General features: G+C 37.7%; 2 protein-coding genes across 5 annotated transcripts in view; both read right to left on the bottom strand.

Annotated features, from left to right (window-relative positions):
• Positions 1-6,244: 6,244 nt before the first annotated feature.
• Positions 6,245-7,060, bottom strand: LOC138324187 (uncharacterized). The gene has a single exon (XM_069269268.1). The coding sequence runs from the start codon at positions 7,058-7,060 to the stop codon at positions 6,245-6,247; it is 816 nt and encodes a 271-aa protein (XP_069125369.1).
• Positions 7,061-9,286: 2,226 nt separating this feature from the next.
• LOC138322608 (methylcytosine dioxygenase TET2-like) overlaps positions 9,287-15,428 on the bottom strand; it is a 49,181-nt gene continuing 43,039 nt past the window's right edge. For all 4 annotated transcript variants that reach the window (XM_069266580.1, XM_069266581.1, XM_069266582.1 and 1 more), the window contains one exon: positions 9,287-14,455. In XM_069266580.1, the coding sequence (XP_069122681.1) occupies positions 12,788-14,455 (1,668 nt within the window). In that variant the 3' untranslated portion in view covers positions 9,287-12,787. The remainder of the gene's footprint in view (positions 14,456-15,428) is intronic.

Genomic DNA, 15,428 nt, shown 5'->3' with positions numbered 1-15,428 from the left:
AAGGGAACTTTTCTCTGCTTTTCAAACTTTTACTTCATATTACTACATATGAAATTTGATAAATATATTTCGAGTACTTTCTGAAATATATAAACTGTAACAAACTTCAATTATCATAATTCCAAGATGGCTACCTGGCGGCCATCTTGTTGACTGATCAGTCCCAAAATGCAATATGCACAACAAAATCCTTAGGGGAACCTGCACATGAAATTTGAGACAGATCCTTTGAGTGCTTTCTGAGAAATAGCAGTAACAAACTTCAATTATCAAAATCGAAGAAGTATCACCGTTTATTTTGGGGGCATATCACCATTTGCTTTGGGGTGTCGTTGTTGCTGTCCTTACTTGAGATACACACTCAACACTTTGTTGGTTCCACTTCCATTTATTATGATAACTAAAATGTATATACAGTATCCTCACACATATTGTTCCATGGGAACACCTGCCTTCAGTCTTTCTCTCACTTTGTATTGTAATTCCTTTAGTTCAAACTCTGGATACTCTATAATTATCTGTCCAATATTGACCACAACTTCTCAATCTTAACCTTCAACTTGTGTCTCTCACTTCAATTCTCTCTCTTTTTATTACTCTCCTATCCCTTATATGCTACATGACTAAACTTCTACTTTTACTCTGACAAAATCTACTATTTCTATTGGCTAGTTTATCTATCTGGAGGCGGGTCTACATCTATCCTTTTGAAGTCTTAGGTGACCATATGCTGTCTCTGGACCTTGTTTGAAACCATCAATGGCTTTAACTAAATTGACCATGCTTCCACACACCATTGTCCTCTGTGAGTCTTCCATCCTTACTCCCACACTCTCTCTCCTTTGAAACCTATCTCTGTGTGTGTCCTGGTCCTTTCACTATTGTTAACAGTTTTAACTAATTACTTTATTGCTTTCTCTGAACTCTTCTGATGATACTTTAATTCTCATTTTTCAACTGTCATACTTGCCTCCTCTCCCTTAAGTTTGTTCCACAAACTTTCATACTAACCAATATATATTTTTTTCTAATTTTCAATACTACATCAATGATTATAATGATATACACTGTATCTATCTACCAACATGCAAAATACATATCATGCAAACAACATTATGATCAAATTCATTACTCACAAATAGATATTATTTCTTAAAAGATTGAGATGAGTGGGAGAAAAAAAAATTAATTGTCCGTTAATCTCCAAACATCTCAAACTCTTTTTCCATCACCGCTGGGCTGCAGTGATTAATTCCATCATATATTGTGTCCATATAATCCATATAGAATTCACTGTCTTTCAAAACAAAAGTCACATATTATCAATGTAAATACCAACATATTTCACATATAAATGTAGGTTCCATGTCAAACAATTCACAAAGTAGGCTTCCAATGATAAATCAAAAACATGTCAAATGTTACTGAAATCGTAACTCGACCTCCTCTCAATATTGAGGCATATGATTATCGCCTAATGAAAACTGAATAACATGCCAGTCTGAAATGCCAATTACACTATCAAGACTGGTTAGCTTCTTATTCTAGCAGTCGCAAAACTCCTACTTGTCTTAACTCTTTCCCAGACTTCAACTACCATGAAACAATAACTGTAGTAATTTATCCTTCTCCACTCTTTTCTTAAAGCTTTTGCCTCTTTTACATATACCATGTAAATATATATTTCTCAGTAAGAATGAGGATTTCTGTATTTTCCCTCAATTTCTCTGTACATTTCCTAGCTAGGATAAATCTTAGAGAAGGTTTTCATGTTAAACACAGTTTTTAATACTTGATAAGTATTGCTCAAAGGTTTCTAACTGTCGTAATCTTTTCTTTATGGACCATAAACTATATTCTTAGCAAATATCTACATGTTCCTAGTAAAAAAAAATAATAATACCAAAGTTCCTAATAGTGCGGCCTAATTTACTGTCGACTAGACCAGAAAACATAAAATGATCTACCAAAAAGATAAGTTTATAATACTCAATCAGAAAAGAAAAGGACTGAAGTCTATCAAGAAGCTTTTCCTTTATATAAAAGTTAATCATGACCTACATGTACACTGCATATAGCAAGTGTTTTCATCGTATCTTCACTACTCATTACTAATTACTAGGTATTGATACTAACAACAGCTTTGGAAGGGAACCTTTTTTTCTTTTCTTTTTTTTTCTCTACACTGCACTACTTGCTAATTCTACTCTTTTTCTTGCTACGACCTTGGAGAGTTCTGCTAATGTGAAATTCTCGAATCAAATGTTCAGGTATTACCTCTCCATTCACCCATGAAGTTTCCTTCTTTTCTACCCACTTTACTCTATACCACTTGACACCCTTGCTAGGTTTGCAACACAGAATTTTATCTACTGTGAGCCATTCCTCTCTTTCTTTTGGTTGTGAATTGGTATCATTCGTATCATTTATGGGTTCTGAGTTGTGATCAGTCTCAACTGTGCAGGGTATTGCGTCCTGCTCTTCAATTAGTTCTGGGTTCTGATCAGTTTCAACACCATGTGTCATGGGAGGGGGGTTGGTAGGTCTGAGTTCTGGGCTAGTGTAAAGTTTCATTCTATTGGCATGTATGAGAGATTTCACTACTTTGTTTGTCTTACATTCTCTGAGCCTATACCTGTGATTGTCAAAGACCATAGTGATGTAGTAAGGTCCTACCCACTTCTGACAAAGCTTAGCCGACAAACCCACTGGTACTTTCTTACAATGTAACCATACTCTCTGGCCTACCACAAAGCCTGGGTTTTTGGATTTCTTGTCATGTTGACTTTTATATTTCTTTTGTGCCTTTTGTATATTTCCTGGTTGCGCATTACCTTGGTAATATGGTCCTGTGCTGTCTTGGAAATACTAGGATTAGGAGTCAATGCTGTATCAATAGGTAAGCAGCACTCACGACCAAACAAGAGGAAATAAGGAGAAAACTGAGAAGATTGTGTAGATGGAGCTGCCCTATAACTCAGCATAATACTTGGTAGTATCTCATGCCAATTATTCTGCTTTTCATTGCAAAATGCTCTCAGTGTAGTAGCAATAGAGTCATTCATACGCTCACAGGTTGCATTTGTCTGAGGATGGTAAGAAGATGTATTCAACTTTGTAATTTGAAACATATGACACAGTTCCTGTGAGAATAGCTCTAGGAGCTCCATATCTACAAATGAACTCATTATACATAATCCTTGCTACCTCTGTAGCCTCATATGACACTAGTGGAAATGCCTCGCACCACTTTGAAAAAGAATCTACGATCAGTAGAATGTACCTATGACCTTGTGTGGTTTTAGGCAAAGGGCCTAGAATGTCCATATGAATTCTACCAAACACATCTTCTATAGGAAGAGGTTTCAGAGGTGCATCCTGATGATGCACATTTCGCTTAGACCTGGCACACACTTCCAATGACTTACAGTAATACTGTATATCTCTAAACATTTTGTGCCAATAGTATATTAGCCTGATGCTATGAAATGTTCTCTCAATGCCCTGGTGACCTGCTGTTAAAGAGTCATGATATGCCAGTAGTATGTCATTTCTCATGGACTCGGGAATTACCAACTGTTTGATAACTCTCTCACTTTTAGGACCCTTACCCCTTGGGTAGTACAGATGATACAAAACACCATTATCCATAATAAAGTCATTAGACTCTCTGACAACTGTATGTGCTAAATTCCTATCATCAGGAAGAACTCTATCTTCCAGATACTTAATGATGTGAGACAAATTTGAATCCTCCAGTTGATTCACCCTTAGATTGTCTGGAGTTCTGTCTGACACTGGGGTGCTACTACTAGAACTGTCCAGTTCTTGACTATGCATATGACCTTCACCCTGGTTGTTCAACACTGAAACATGACCTGCTATACAGTCTGGCCAGTCTAGCCTGTACTCAACCCTTCTCTGTGTAGGAGCTACTATGACCTCATGAACAGGGTCATTAGGGCCTGGGCTTGACCTTTCAGGATAATCACGGCTAGACAAACCATCTGCATTGGAATGTTTACGTCCTGCCTTGTGTTCTATCACGAAATTGTACCCTTGTAGCAAGACTGCCCATCTGGCAGTTCTGCCAGCCTTCTGCTTTGAATTTTGTATAGTCTTAATGGCCATATGATCTGTAAACACAGTAAACTTCTTTGAAGCCAGGTAAACATGAAAATGTCTTATACCTTCTACTAATGCTAATCCTTCTAAATCTGTTATTCCCCAGTTTTTCTCTGCTTTTCTCAAAGCTCTCCCAGCATAAGCAACACATCTTTCTCTTCCTTCAGCATCTCGCTGTCCCAATACATAGCCTATTGCCTTAGTTGAAGCATCAACGTACAAGATAAATTCCTTGCTAAAATCAGGGTATACAAGAATGGGAGCTGAAGTCAAACACTGCTTCATTTTATCAAATGACTGCTGACAGGAATCTGACCAAAGAAACTTGGTATCCTTTTTCAGGAGTTCATTCAAAGGTGCTACTATTTCAGCAAATCCCTTAACAAACCTACGATAGTAGTTGCATAGTCCTAGAAACGCTCTAATATCATGCACAGTCTTAGGAATGGGATACTCTGAAACTGCTTTGATTTTCTCTTGGTCTACACTTATGCCATTCTTTGAAAATATGTGGCCAAGGTATTTAACCTGTGGCATAGCAAAATGACATTTCATTGGGTGAAGCCGTAAATTAGCCTCACGCAGCCTCTGGAATACCTGAGCTAAATGGTTCAAGTGATCTTCAAATGTTGAAGAAAACACAAGTATATCGTCAATGTAGACGAGGGCAAACTTGTATGTCAAATCTCTTAATGCCTCAGACATAACCATTGAAAACGCTGATGGAGAGTTCGATAGACCAAATGGAAGTTTCGTAAATTGGTATACACCTTGATGAGTAACAAACCCTGTTTTCTGCTTAGAACTTTCTTCTAACGGAATCTGCCAGAATCCTGATTTTAAGTCTAAACTAGAAAAGAACTGAGCTTTTGCTTGACCTATCGTGTCCGAAATATCCTCGAACCTTGGAATTGGAAAGCTCATAGGCAATGTGACCTGGTTAACTTTGCGATAGTCAACAGCAAATCTGAATTCTCCATTTGCCTTCTTTACCAATACCACTGGACTTTGCCATGGTGTGTTTGCCTCTTCAATAATTCTATTGCCTAACATTTCCTTGGTTTGTCTCTCTATCTCTGACTTAGCCTGTGGCGAGGTTCTATAAAACCTTTGCTTTATAGGCTTGGCATCCCCTGTATCTATTTCATGGAAATATAGGTTAGATGTACCTAGTTCCGATAGATCTTTGGCAAATATGTCTCTGTTATCTCCTAGAAAGGCTAACAGAACGTCATTCTCTCTCTCAGTCAATGAGGAAGTATTTACTCTGACACCTAAGTCTTTGGCTATACTTATATTCTCCCTGGTAACAAAATCTGAAGCTTCAGTATTCAGCTGTGAAGGACTTGTGACATTGTTTACTGAAGTAGATAACTGATCTTCAGAAAACTCCCCTACTAAGTCACCCTGACTCAAAGACGTGACCAGAGCAAGTGGCTGGTCAGCCCTGAGTTCTACAAAGCTATTTGTTGGGTTCAGAACTTGATAGATAGCTCTACTTCCCTGAATCTCTGATACTGTCCTGGCACCCATTACCTTGCACTTAGTAGGCAAACTTGAAGTAGGTTCAATTAATTTTAAACCTAACATGTACAGGAACCCTAGCAATAGACCGCGGGGCTATTTGAATGTTACAAACTAACATGGCTACGCTAGATTTGCGGTGAGTTCCTGGTGACCTCAAGAATGCCACCATAGCAATCCCACCCTGTAATTCTAAACATCCATTCCCACAATCTATTCTAGCTCTATTTGTTCTCAAAAAATCTGTTCCTAAGATCAAGGGGAAACTCAAATTCTCTATAATTTGGAATGTTTGTACCATATCTAGATGTCCAATAGAAATAGGTGTCGTAACCTGACCCTTAACTTGTATGTCACTACCATTAGCCGAATGCAAAATATTCAACTTAGACTTCTCAACTTCAACAGATTTCCTAAACCCTGAATCTTTCCATACCTTACAGTCTATACAGGATATACCCTCTGCTCCAGTATCTACCAATGCTTCATAAGTTCTATGTCCTAGCCTTACTGGAACTTGATATCTGTCTAAAGATTTCAATACTATACCCTGTTTCCTATCTTTGTGCCCATCCCTAGGGATAGGCGCGCACCCCTATTTCCTTTCCTTATGCCCTTCTCTAGATCCTTTAACTTTCAGAGCTCTACAGACTGCTTTAATGTGCCCCCTTTTCCCACAATGGAAGCACTCTGCATCCCGGAACCAACATTTAACTGAATTATGGTGGTACTTACCACAATGCTGACATGATCTTTGACTGTTTATATCTCTGTCCTTTGGCCTTCCACGTGCACTCCTAACACTCATCACCTGTGAACTTTTAACCTTCTCGAGTTCACTCTTGCTGGCCTCACATTCTTCTCTTAACTGCAGCAATTCCTTTTTGAGGTTTGAAATCGTTCCTTCCATTTCTCTACTGGAATCCACACGTCCAATTGACTGTGACATACTTCCAAATTTTATAATGTCGTCCACACTTTTGGCCTCTTTCCCAAGGACGAATGATTTAACATGTTGGTCCAGACCATTGATGAGCACATCAAAGATTTCATTCTCACTTCTACCTAATTCTAGTCCCTTTATCTTAACACTCTCTACATAGTCCTTAACGTCTCTCCCTTCTTGCCTAGATTTAAGGAATTCTCCAACTCGGCTTGGCCTTTCCAATTCACTAGGGAAAAATCGGCTTGAAAATTTCCCAATCAGATGTTCCAGGTTTTCCTGTACCTCAGTAGGTTGAGAAAATAACCACTGTTCCGCCTTGCCCTTAAGTAGCAAGGACAATTGAAGGACTTTTTCCTCATCCTTCCACTTCCTAAGCTTACTAATTTTCTCAAACTTTGCTAGCCATATCTTTGCACAGCTGTCCCCATCGTATTTTTCCAAAGATGGAAAGTCTTTTGATGCCATTTCTTTCTTCTTTTACCAGGGTGAAGATGTTACCACCCTGGTAGCCGGATGTCTCCACCACATATCACCGGTTATTTTTGGGGCATATCACCATTTGCTTTGGGGTGTCGTTGTTGCTGTCCTTACTTGAGATACACACTCAACACTTTGTTGGTTCCACTTCCTTTTATTATGATAACTAAAATGTATATACAGTATCCTCACACATATTGTTCCATGGGAACACCTGCCTTCAGTCTTTCTCTCTCTCACTTTGTATTGTAATTCCTTTAGTTCAAACTCTGGATACTCTATAATTCTCTGTCCAATTCTGACCACAACTTCTCAATCTTAACCTTCAACTTGTGTCTCTCACTTCAATTCTCTCTCTTTTTATTTCTCTCCTATCCCTTATATGCTACATGACTAAACTTCTACTTTTACTCTGACAAAATCTACTATTTCTATTGGCTAGTTTATCCATCTGGAGGCGGGTCTACATCTATCCTTTTGAAGTCTTAGGTGACCATGTGCTGTCTCTGGACCTTGTTTGAAACCATCAATGGCTTTAACTAAATTGACCATGCTTCCACACACCATTGTCCTCTGTGAGTCTTCCATCCTTACTCCCACACTCTCTCTTTTGAAACCTATCTCTGTGTGTGTCCTGGTCCTTTCACTATTGTTAACAGTTTTAACTAATTACTTTATTGCTTTCTCTGAACTCTTCTGATGATACTTTAATTCTCATTTTTCAACTGTCATAGAAGAATCAAAGATGGTGGCCTGTCATCCATCTTGTTAACCGATCAGTTCCAAAATGTAATATGCACAACTAGGGCCCTAGAGGAACCTGCACATGCAATTTGTGACAGATCCCTTCAGTACTTTCTGAGAAATAGCGGTAACAAAGTTCAACTGTCAAAATCCAAGAACGCAGTCTGTTGGACATCTTGTTGACCGATCGGCCCCAAAATGCAATATGCACAACTAGGGCCCTATGGGGAACCTATATATGAAATATGAGACAGATCCCTTCAGTTCTCTCTGAGAAATAGCGGTAACAACTCTAACTATCAGAATCCAAGATGGCTGCCTGGCTCTACTCTCTCGAGAAATAGTGGTAACAAACTCTAACTATCAAAATCCAAGATGGCTGCCTGGTGGCAATTTTGTTGACCAATCGGTCCCAAAATGCAATATTCCACTATTTCTCAGATGGCACTTAAGGGATCTTTTTCAAATTTGATATGTAGGTTCCTCTAGGCCCTAGTTGTGCATATTGCATTTTGGGACTGATCAGTTAACAAGATGGTCGACAGGCAGCCATCTTGAAATTTGATAGTTAAAGTTTGTTACCGCTATTTCTCAGAGAGTACTGAAGGGATCTTTCCCAAATTTGTAGCTTGACCTAGAGCCCTTAAGTTGTGCATATTGCATTTTCGGACCAAGCGGTGAACAAGATGGCTGACAGGCCTCAATCTTAGACTTTGATAGTTGAAGCTTGATACCGCTATTTCTCAGAAAGTACTGAAGCAATCTCTCTTAAATTGTGAATGTATGTTCCCATAGGGCCCTTGTTGTGCATATTACATTTTGTGACTGATCAGTCAACAAGATGGGCGGCCGGCCGCCATCTTTGATTTTGGTAGTTTAAGTTTGTTAATGATATTTCTCAGAAAGAACTGAAGGGATCTGTCTCAAATTTCATATGTAGTAATATGTAGTAAAAGTTTGAAAAGCAGAGAAAAGATCCCTCTTTCTATTGTCAGACGTAGATCCTTTCAGACCCATGTAGATTAACATATATGTTTGTCTCCAAATAGCACTTATAATTGTAGCAGGAGTGAACTGGGTCCAACAATGGTGACCAGGTAGCTCGGTCCGTAGTGCAGTAGGGCTAGTGTTTGGAGGGTCCCGGTCTGATCGCTATGTTTTCTCCTCTCGTTAAAAACTTGGTGTGCAAATAAAATACCCATGGTGGTAGTGTATAGGGTCTTGTATGTCTTCGAGGGCAAAGGCTTTGAAAAGGAATGGAGGAGTGTAGCGGGATTTAACTTGGTCGGTCATCAAAAAAATTCAATTGTATCTCAATCAGTAGAGCATACGGCTAGTATTCAGAGGTCCCAGGTTCAAATTCTGTCTGGCTGCTACATTTTCTCCTCTCTGTTACATACCATACTCATGGAAATGTAGGATCTAAAGTTTCCAGGTCTCTGGTGCGAAGTCAAAATGACAAAACAAGGCTTCTTGTTCAGATTAAGAATAGATTTTAATATATTTACGCAAAGTAATCATTGATCAAATATACGTACAATAATATAAGTGTATATCTCTGGTTACCAAACAATGACATTTGGTAAATCATTCTACAATTAATTTGTCTCCAATATACAGAGATCAAAATCTACACAGAAACAAAATGATACAGTTCACATTATATGAAATAAAAGTGTGTTTAATATATAAATCACAAGAATTTACTAGTCTCCTTCATTGTTCTCTAAATAGCATACAACAGAATACAGCCACATATTAATACACAAACATTCTGTTTACTAGTTACCAGACTTGTTATTGGCCAATATAGGTAGGAAGAACAATTAGGAACTTACAATCAATTTAATTTATGTATATGCCATTTCATTCAGAATTGATTTCTTCAACAACAATAATCATTTACCATGCATCATGAATATATATACAGGTCGACAATAAGTTTACAGTCTATCCTTTGTACCTGAATGTACTCCGATTTCCTCTTTAAATTTACATGTACTGCGATTAAAGTTTTCATAATGTTTAACATATTTCTGAAGAGAATTAATATTTTCTAATTGAGAATGAAGATTTTTGAGGGATTTTGATTTGAAGTTCTCAATTTTACTAGAAATGGCGTGAAAATGTTGAGGCAGGAAACTCAGCACATTCAGTTAAAGGGACACAACTCTACCAACAAACAGAGAACCTGTATTGATAGATGTATAAGGACAATATCACTATTATCTATGTGTACGTTAAATAACTTAAAGCATTTACACAAGCTCATTGCTAATATATAGCTGTACAGTTGTATAATATTGCAAGAATATCTTAAATTTGTTAACGTGTTAAATATGATGATGTAACAACAGAGTTTTCAGGAAAACCTGACAAAGTTTGGACCGTACAAAAATACAAAGGATCTGATGGTATTTTTTGCTGCCTTGGGTACAGGAGTTATCTGCCCCTTGTATGATGTAACATATAAGATAATGACACTGATATGAACTTTGACCCTGAAGTAAATTATAATACTGGCCAATGGATGGTTAGATAACAAGTTGTTCTTGCCAAACAACTGAATACCAGCACTTAAACACATTATTAGGATCACTTGCTTATTTTATCTCATTTACACAAAGTAAACACAACTATCTACTGAATCTGACACATTGAGAAAACACATGTTGAACACTTTGGTTAAACAGAAAAACCTCCACAGAGATTATCAAAAGAGTTTTTTCTGTAATTGTATCTATCCTTAACTGATTGTTAGGACACAGGTACAGAAAACTCGTGTCGTATATATTGGCTGGTATTTCCTACAGAATGCCTACAACAATGACATCTAACAATATCAATTTTGGAAACTAACTTTGTAAATTAACATAATCTAGAAATAATAAAAGAGCATTTAATACCAAATGCTTCAAACAAATAAAACTGCAGTATTCCGCCTGCGTTTGGTTCCCTTATTATAAGGCATTAACATACTGTATATTTACAGCAAATAACAAAAGGCTTAACTAAAACAAAAAACAACATATCCACAATTCTAACAAATGAAACAGAATCATAAAAAGTAGAAACATCACAGAATGGAAAGCCTCATGGCTCAGATGATAATGAACATGATTTATATCATCCCTGAGAGAAACCAAAATTAGAGAAAACTACAAACCATTTAGCTTTCATTCCTGTTCTTAGCAGAATACATCACAAACACCTATCTAAGCAGTGAAAACAAAAATCATTCACGGAAACTCATAAACAAAGATACAAGAACTGTTATACATATCAGGGGAGAAATTGAACAAACTTTGTTCATTATTTCTTTATAGTTACATGTTGGCCTTTTGTGTGTAAACTAGCACTTCAATAAAAAGAGACGTTCAGTAAGACAGTTAAATGTTCAGTAATACCACATCAGTGTTCAAACAGCTCTAATGTAAATCCTGTGTGACTGATCATCTAACAGGATAGATAAAAACTTTTCAGTCAATTCACTAAGAAATAATAAATATTCAAATGATCTTTTCGTAGTCAACACAAAAAGATATAAAAGCATTATAAGGTAACACCTATCTTAAGACTTGATGAAGACAATGGTGAATACCTGTAAACAACGTTCCTTATTCAAAATAAACCCATGTTACAACTTTGATCGTATATTATAGAAGATTTTTAATTGTGCTGCCTTTAAAAATTTCCAATAACAAGAAAACGGATAAAACATTTTTCGAAAAACATTTTAAAATGACATTAAATCTGTCAATTCTAAAAATTAAACCTGTTCATACAATGTAATAAAGACATAATTGAATAAAAATTTTAATTTCAATAAAAAAGATTACCCACTAAAGCATCTCTGATCTCTCTAAAAATATGTGTAAAACAACAATGTAAAATGAAATAGAAATTTCAATAAATTTCAGTTACTAAGCACAGTGAAATAATGATACGATATTGATAGACACTTTTTCAACAGTAGACCAAATTCAGATTGAAATGCTGTATGCCGTTTATAAATAACAAATCACAGCATTTAGAAGTGTATCAGTTATGAGAAAATATCTGAACGACAGAGCTAAGCACTTTATGTACAGGAATGTTATCATACACATCTCATAAAAGATCAGAGACAGAGAAGAAGCATTACTAATTAAACAGTATCACTGAAAGAATTTCTGGTTTCTGACTTTAAAAAGTCGTAATGTGTTTCAGGGTTTATAAATATTTACAATAGAGACAGTGACACACAAATATAACTCTCGACCCTATCACTAACAGTTTTGACAGTATATAATCGTCATTAACAATTGTGTTTTTTGTTGTTTTGAAGTCTGTATTTCACTCTAAGTAACCTCCCACTACATCATAATATCTAGTAATTAAAACTGATTAGATGTAATTAACCTCCCTGGTTATTTGATCACAAGGGGAATGATTTGGTCAACAGTTATGTACTTATTGATAAAACAGTGTAAATGAACTGTTTATGTAGCTACTATTAACACTAACATGTTACAGTAAATGTATCCATAGAGAGGGATCTGGCTACCATAGAGAGGGATCCGGCTACCATAGAGAGGGATCCGGCTACCATAGAAAGAGATCCGGCTACCATAGAGAGGGATCCGGCTACCATTGCACTATTAAACACTCATCAATCAAGTGATACCAGGCTCACTAATATTGTGTACATAGCTTTAACTTAAAAACTATAAGTTAGCAATTTATAAATATGTTTATCTAGTCTTTATAAATCGAACTTTTTTATCATTTATTTACATCTTAAAGACACATTTGACAAGCTATGTTTTTCTAAGACAGAGGCTAATGATATTAAATAAGGACAGCTACACACTGTGATATAGGATTTGAGCAGTGTAAATAGGTTTATCAGCTTCTATATCACAAATACAACAAACAGTCGCCAAACATTTCTACGGCTTAACTAAATTTACATCCTAAAATTAGACATCATTATACCCATCGTTGATATGGTCCAGTGACCATGGGTTGGGGATCGATCCAGCGTGTTATCACAGAGTCGGTGGTGCGTGACTCTGACATACCTATAGGTACCTCCCACATGTATTTATACTGGGCAGCTGACGTCTCCATGATGTCCACTTTCTTGCTCTTTTTTGCTTTCTTCTTCTTACCGTTCACAGTAGTTGCACCATTTTTGATGGGCAGATCTGTGACGTCAGGAGACACACCTGTAGCTTCTTTTAACTTTTCCAGCCTCTTCTGTCTCATCGTCTCCATTTTCTGTTCATACTCATAAAAGCCATGGTGTGGATAGTTTAAGTTTTTGTGTTGATAGAAAACTAGACTTATTCTGGTGGGAGCAGCACGGTCCGGATTACGTAGTCCAGTTGTGGCATGAAGTTCACGCTTGGCCACCTCAAACAATACAGCACCATGTGACAGCGCTATAGCGACCCCTCCAACTGTCGGGTCAGTAAAGGCATTCTCATTATACTCCATTTCACACTTCACCACGGTAGGATCCAACACAGCACTATCAGCACTTTCCTGAAATCCACCCAACATATTAGATGAGCCAGCCATGTTGGGTGGAGGCATATTTTGTCCAGTCCCAGCCATGTCACTGGGAGGCACATTCATGCCAGCTCCAGCCATATTGGAATGTTGTTGGTTAGCATAAGGCATTGACTGGAAAGTTTGGCTGTGAGGTGTTGTAAAGTTATCTCCCTTAGATTGGTTATTGTGAGGTAGATTGAGCGGGAAGCTGCCTGTGGAGTTTGGACGTTGCATGGATGGATGCTTTTGAGGATCTTCATCAAACTGTTTGGTTCTTGTGGAAACTGCTTCTGACAAAAGATCAAGAGGGGACGCACCCGGCCCTGGTGTTGACGGACACGACCTTTGACCTGCATTGTCCAGTTCTTGATGAGAACCAGATTTAAAGAGGTCGCCGTGCTGCCCTTGTTGAGATCGGAGGTCAGTTTGACCTTGAGCAATACCATTTGAAGCATTATTATTAGAGTTGGTAGCCTGTGGTAGCTTGTCTTTGTTAATGTTCCATGAGTTAAGAAAACTTGGAGGAGGGAATGTACCATACGAGTAAAAATAACTCCAAAAGGATTCGTAAAGATTGGCAAACCCAGGCTCTGATGATAGGGACATCATATCCTCATATGATATAAAGCTTTTGCCCGCCAGCAGATCCCTGGGATTAGACATTTTATCACCAGACTTTTCCCCATTATTTAAGCAAGGTTTCGGAGTTTCTCCATTCCCTGAAGATCTGGAATTATGTGAATTAAAGTACATATTTGAGAGAGATTCCTGAGAATTGTTTAACAATGGATCTTTACTAGAGTCCTGAGGGCTAAATGAATTTGAATCGACTGCTGGCTTGGGGCCTCTTTTTCGTCCAGGCCCTGGGCTGTTTTTGTCTTTCTTTCCTTTCTTTTTCCGGCTGGGAGTGAGTGGAGTAGATCGAACTCTCATCTCCATAGGATAAACTTGTAAACACTCCAGTGAGCCATTCTTGATCTTTTCCATCTGAGCCTCGTGGTTCCCATGTTCGTCCTCCAGATCCATGACATACAGTGGCAGCACGTGGAGCTGCTCATCGTCAGGCTTTTCTAAACCTCGATGTTTGGTCAAGGTCAAAACCTGCAACAAAGTGGAAGTGTTAAAGCCTTCTGGTACAATAATCTACAAGTTTCTTTTCTTGTGAAACCTCCATACATGGAAGTGGGACAGGACTGAATAGATCAGACCCAATTTCTGAATACCTTTTTTTGTACTTACAATGACATTTATCTATAGTTCTTTTCCTTGACACACCTGACATTTATCTATGGTTCTTTCCCTTAACACACCTGCTGACATATATCTATAGTTTTTTCCCTTGACACACCTGATGTATTTATCTATAGTTCTTTCCCTTGACACACACCTGCTGACATTTATCTATAGTTCTTTCCCTTGACATACACCTGCTGACATTTATCTATAGTTCTTTCCCTTTACACACCTGCTGACATTTATCTATAGTTCTTTCCCTTGACACACCTGCTGACATATATCATTAGTTCTTTCCCTTGACACACACCTGCTGACATTTATCTATAGTTCTTTCCCTTTACACACCTGCTGACATTTATCTATAGTTCTTTCCCTTGACACACCTGCTGACATATATCGTTAGTTCTTTCCCTTTACACACCTGCTGACATTTATCTATAGTTCTTTCCCTTGACACACCTGCTGACATATATCATTAGTTCTTTCCCTTTACACACCTGCTGACATATATCTATAGTTCTTTCCCTTTACACACCTGCTGACATATATCGTTAGTTCTTTCCCTTTACACACCTGCTGACATATATCGTTAGTTCTTTCCCTTTACACACCTGCTTTCTTTCCCTTTACACACCTGCTGACATTTATCTATAGTTCTTTCCCTTGACACACCTGCTGACATATATCGTTAGTTCTTTCCCTTTACACACCTGCTGACATTTATCTATAGTTCTTTCCCTTGACACACCTGCTGACATTTATCTATAGTTCTTTCCCTTGACACACCTGCTGACATATATCATTAGTTCTTTCCCTTTACACACCTGCTGACATATAT

This window comes from Argopecten irradians, chromosome 5 (genome assembly GCF_041381155.1).
Source record: "Argopecten irradians isolate NY chromosome 5, Ai_NY, whole genome shotgun sequence".
NCBI classification, from domain to species: domain Eukaryota; kingdom Metazoa; phylum Mollusca; class Bivalvia; order Pectinida; family Pectinidae; genus Argopecten; species Argopecten irradians.
Note: the sequence above shows the minus strand (reverse complement) of the source record. Positions and strands in the feature narration are given on the sequence as shown.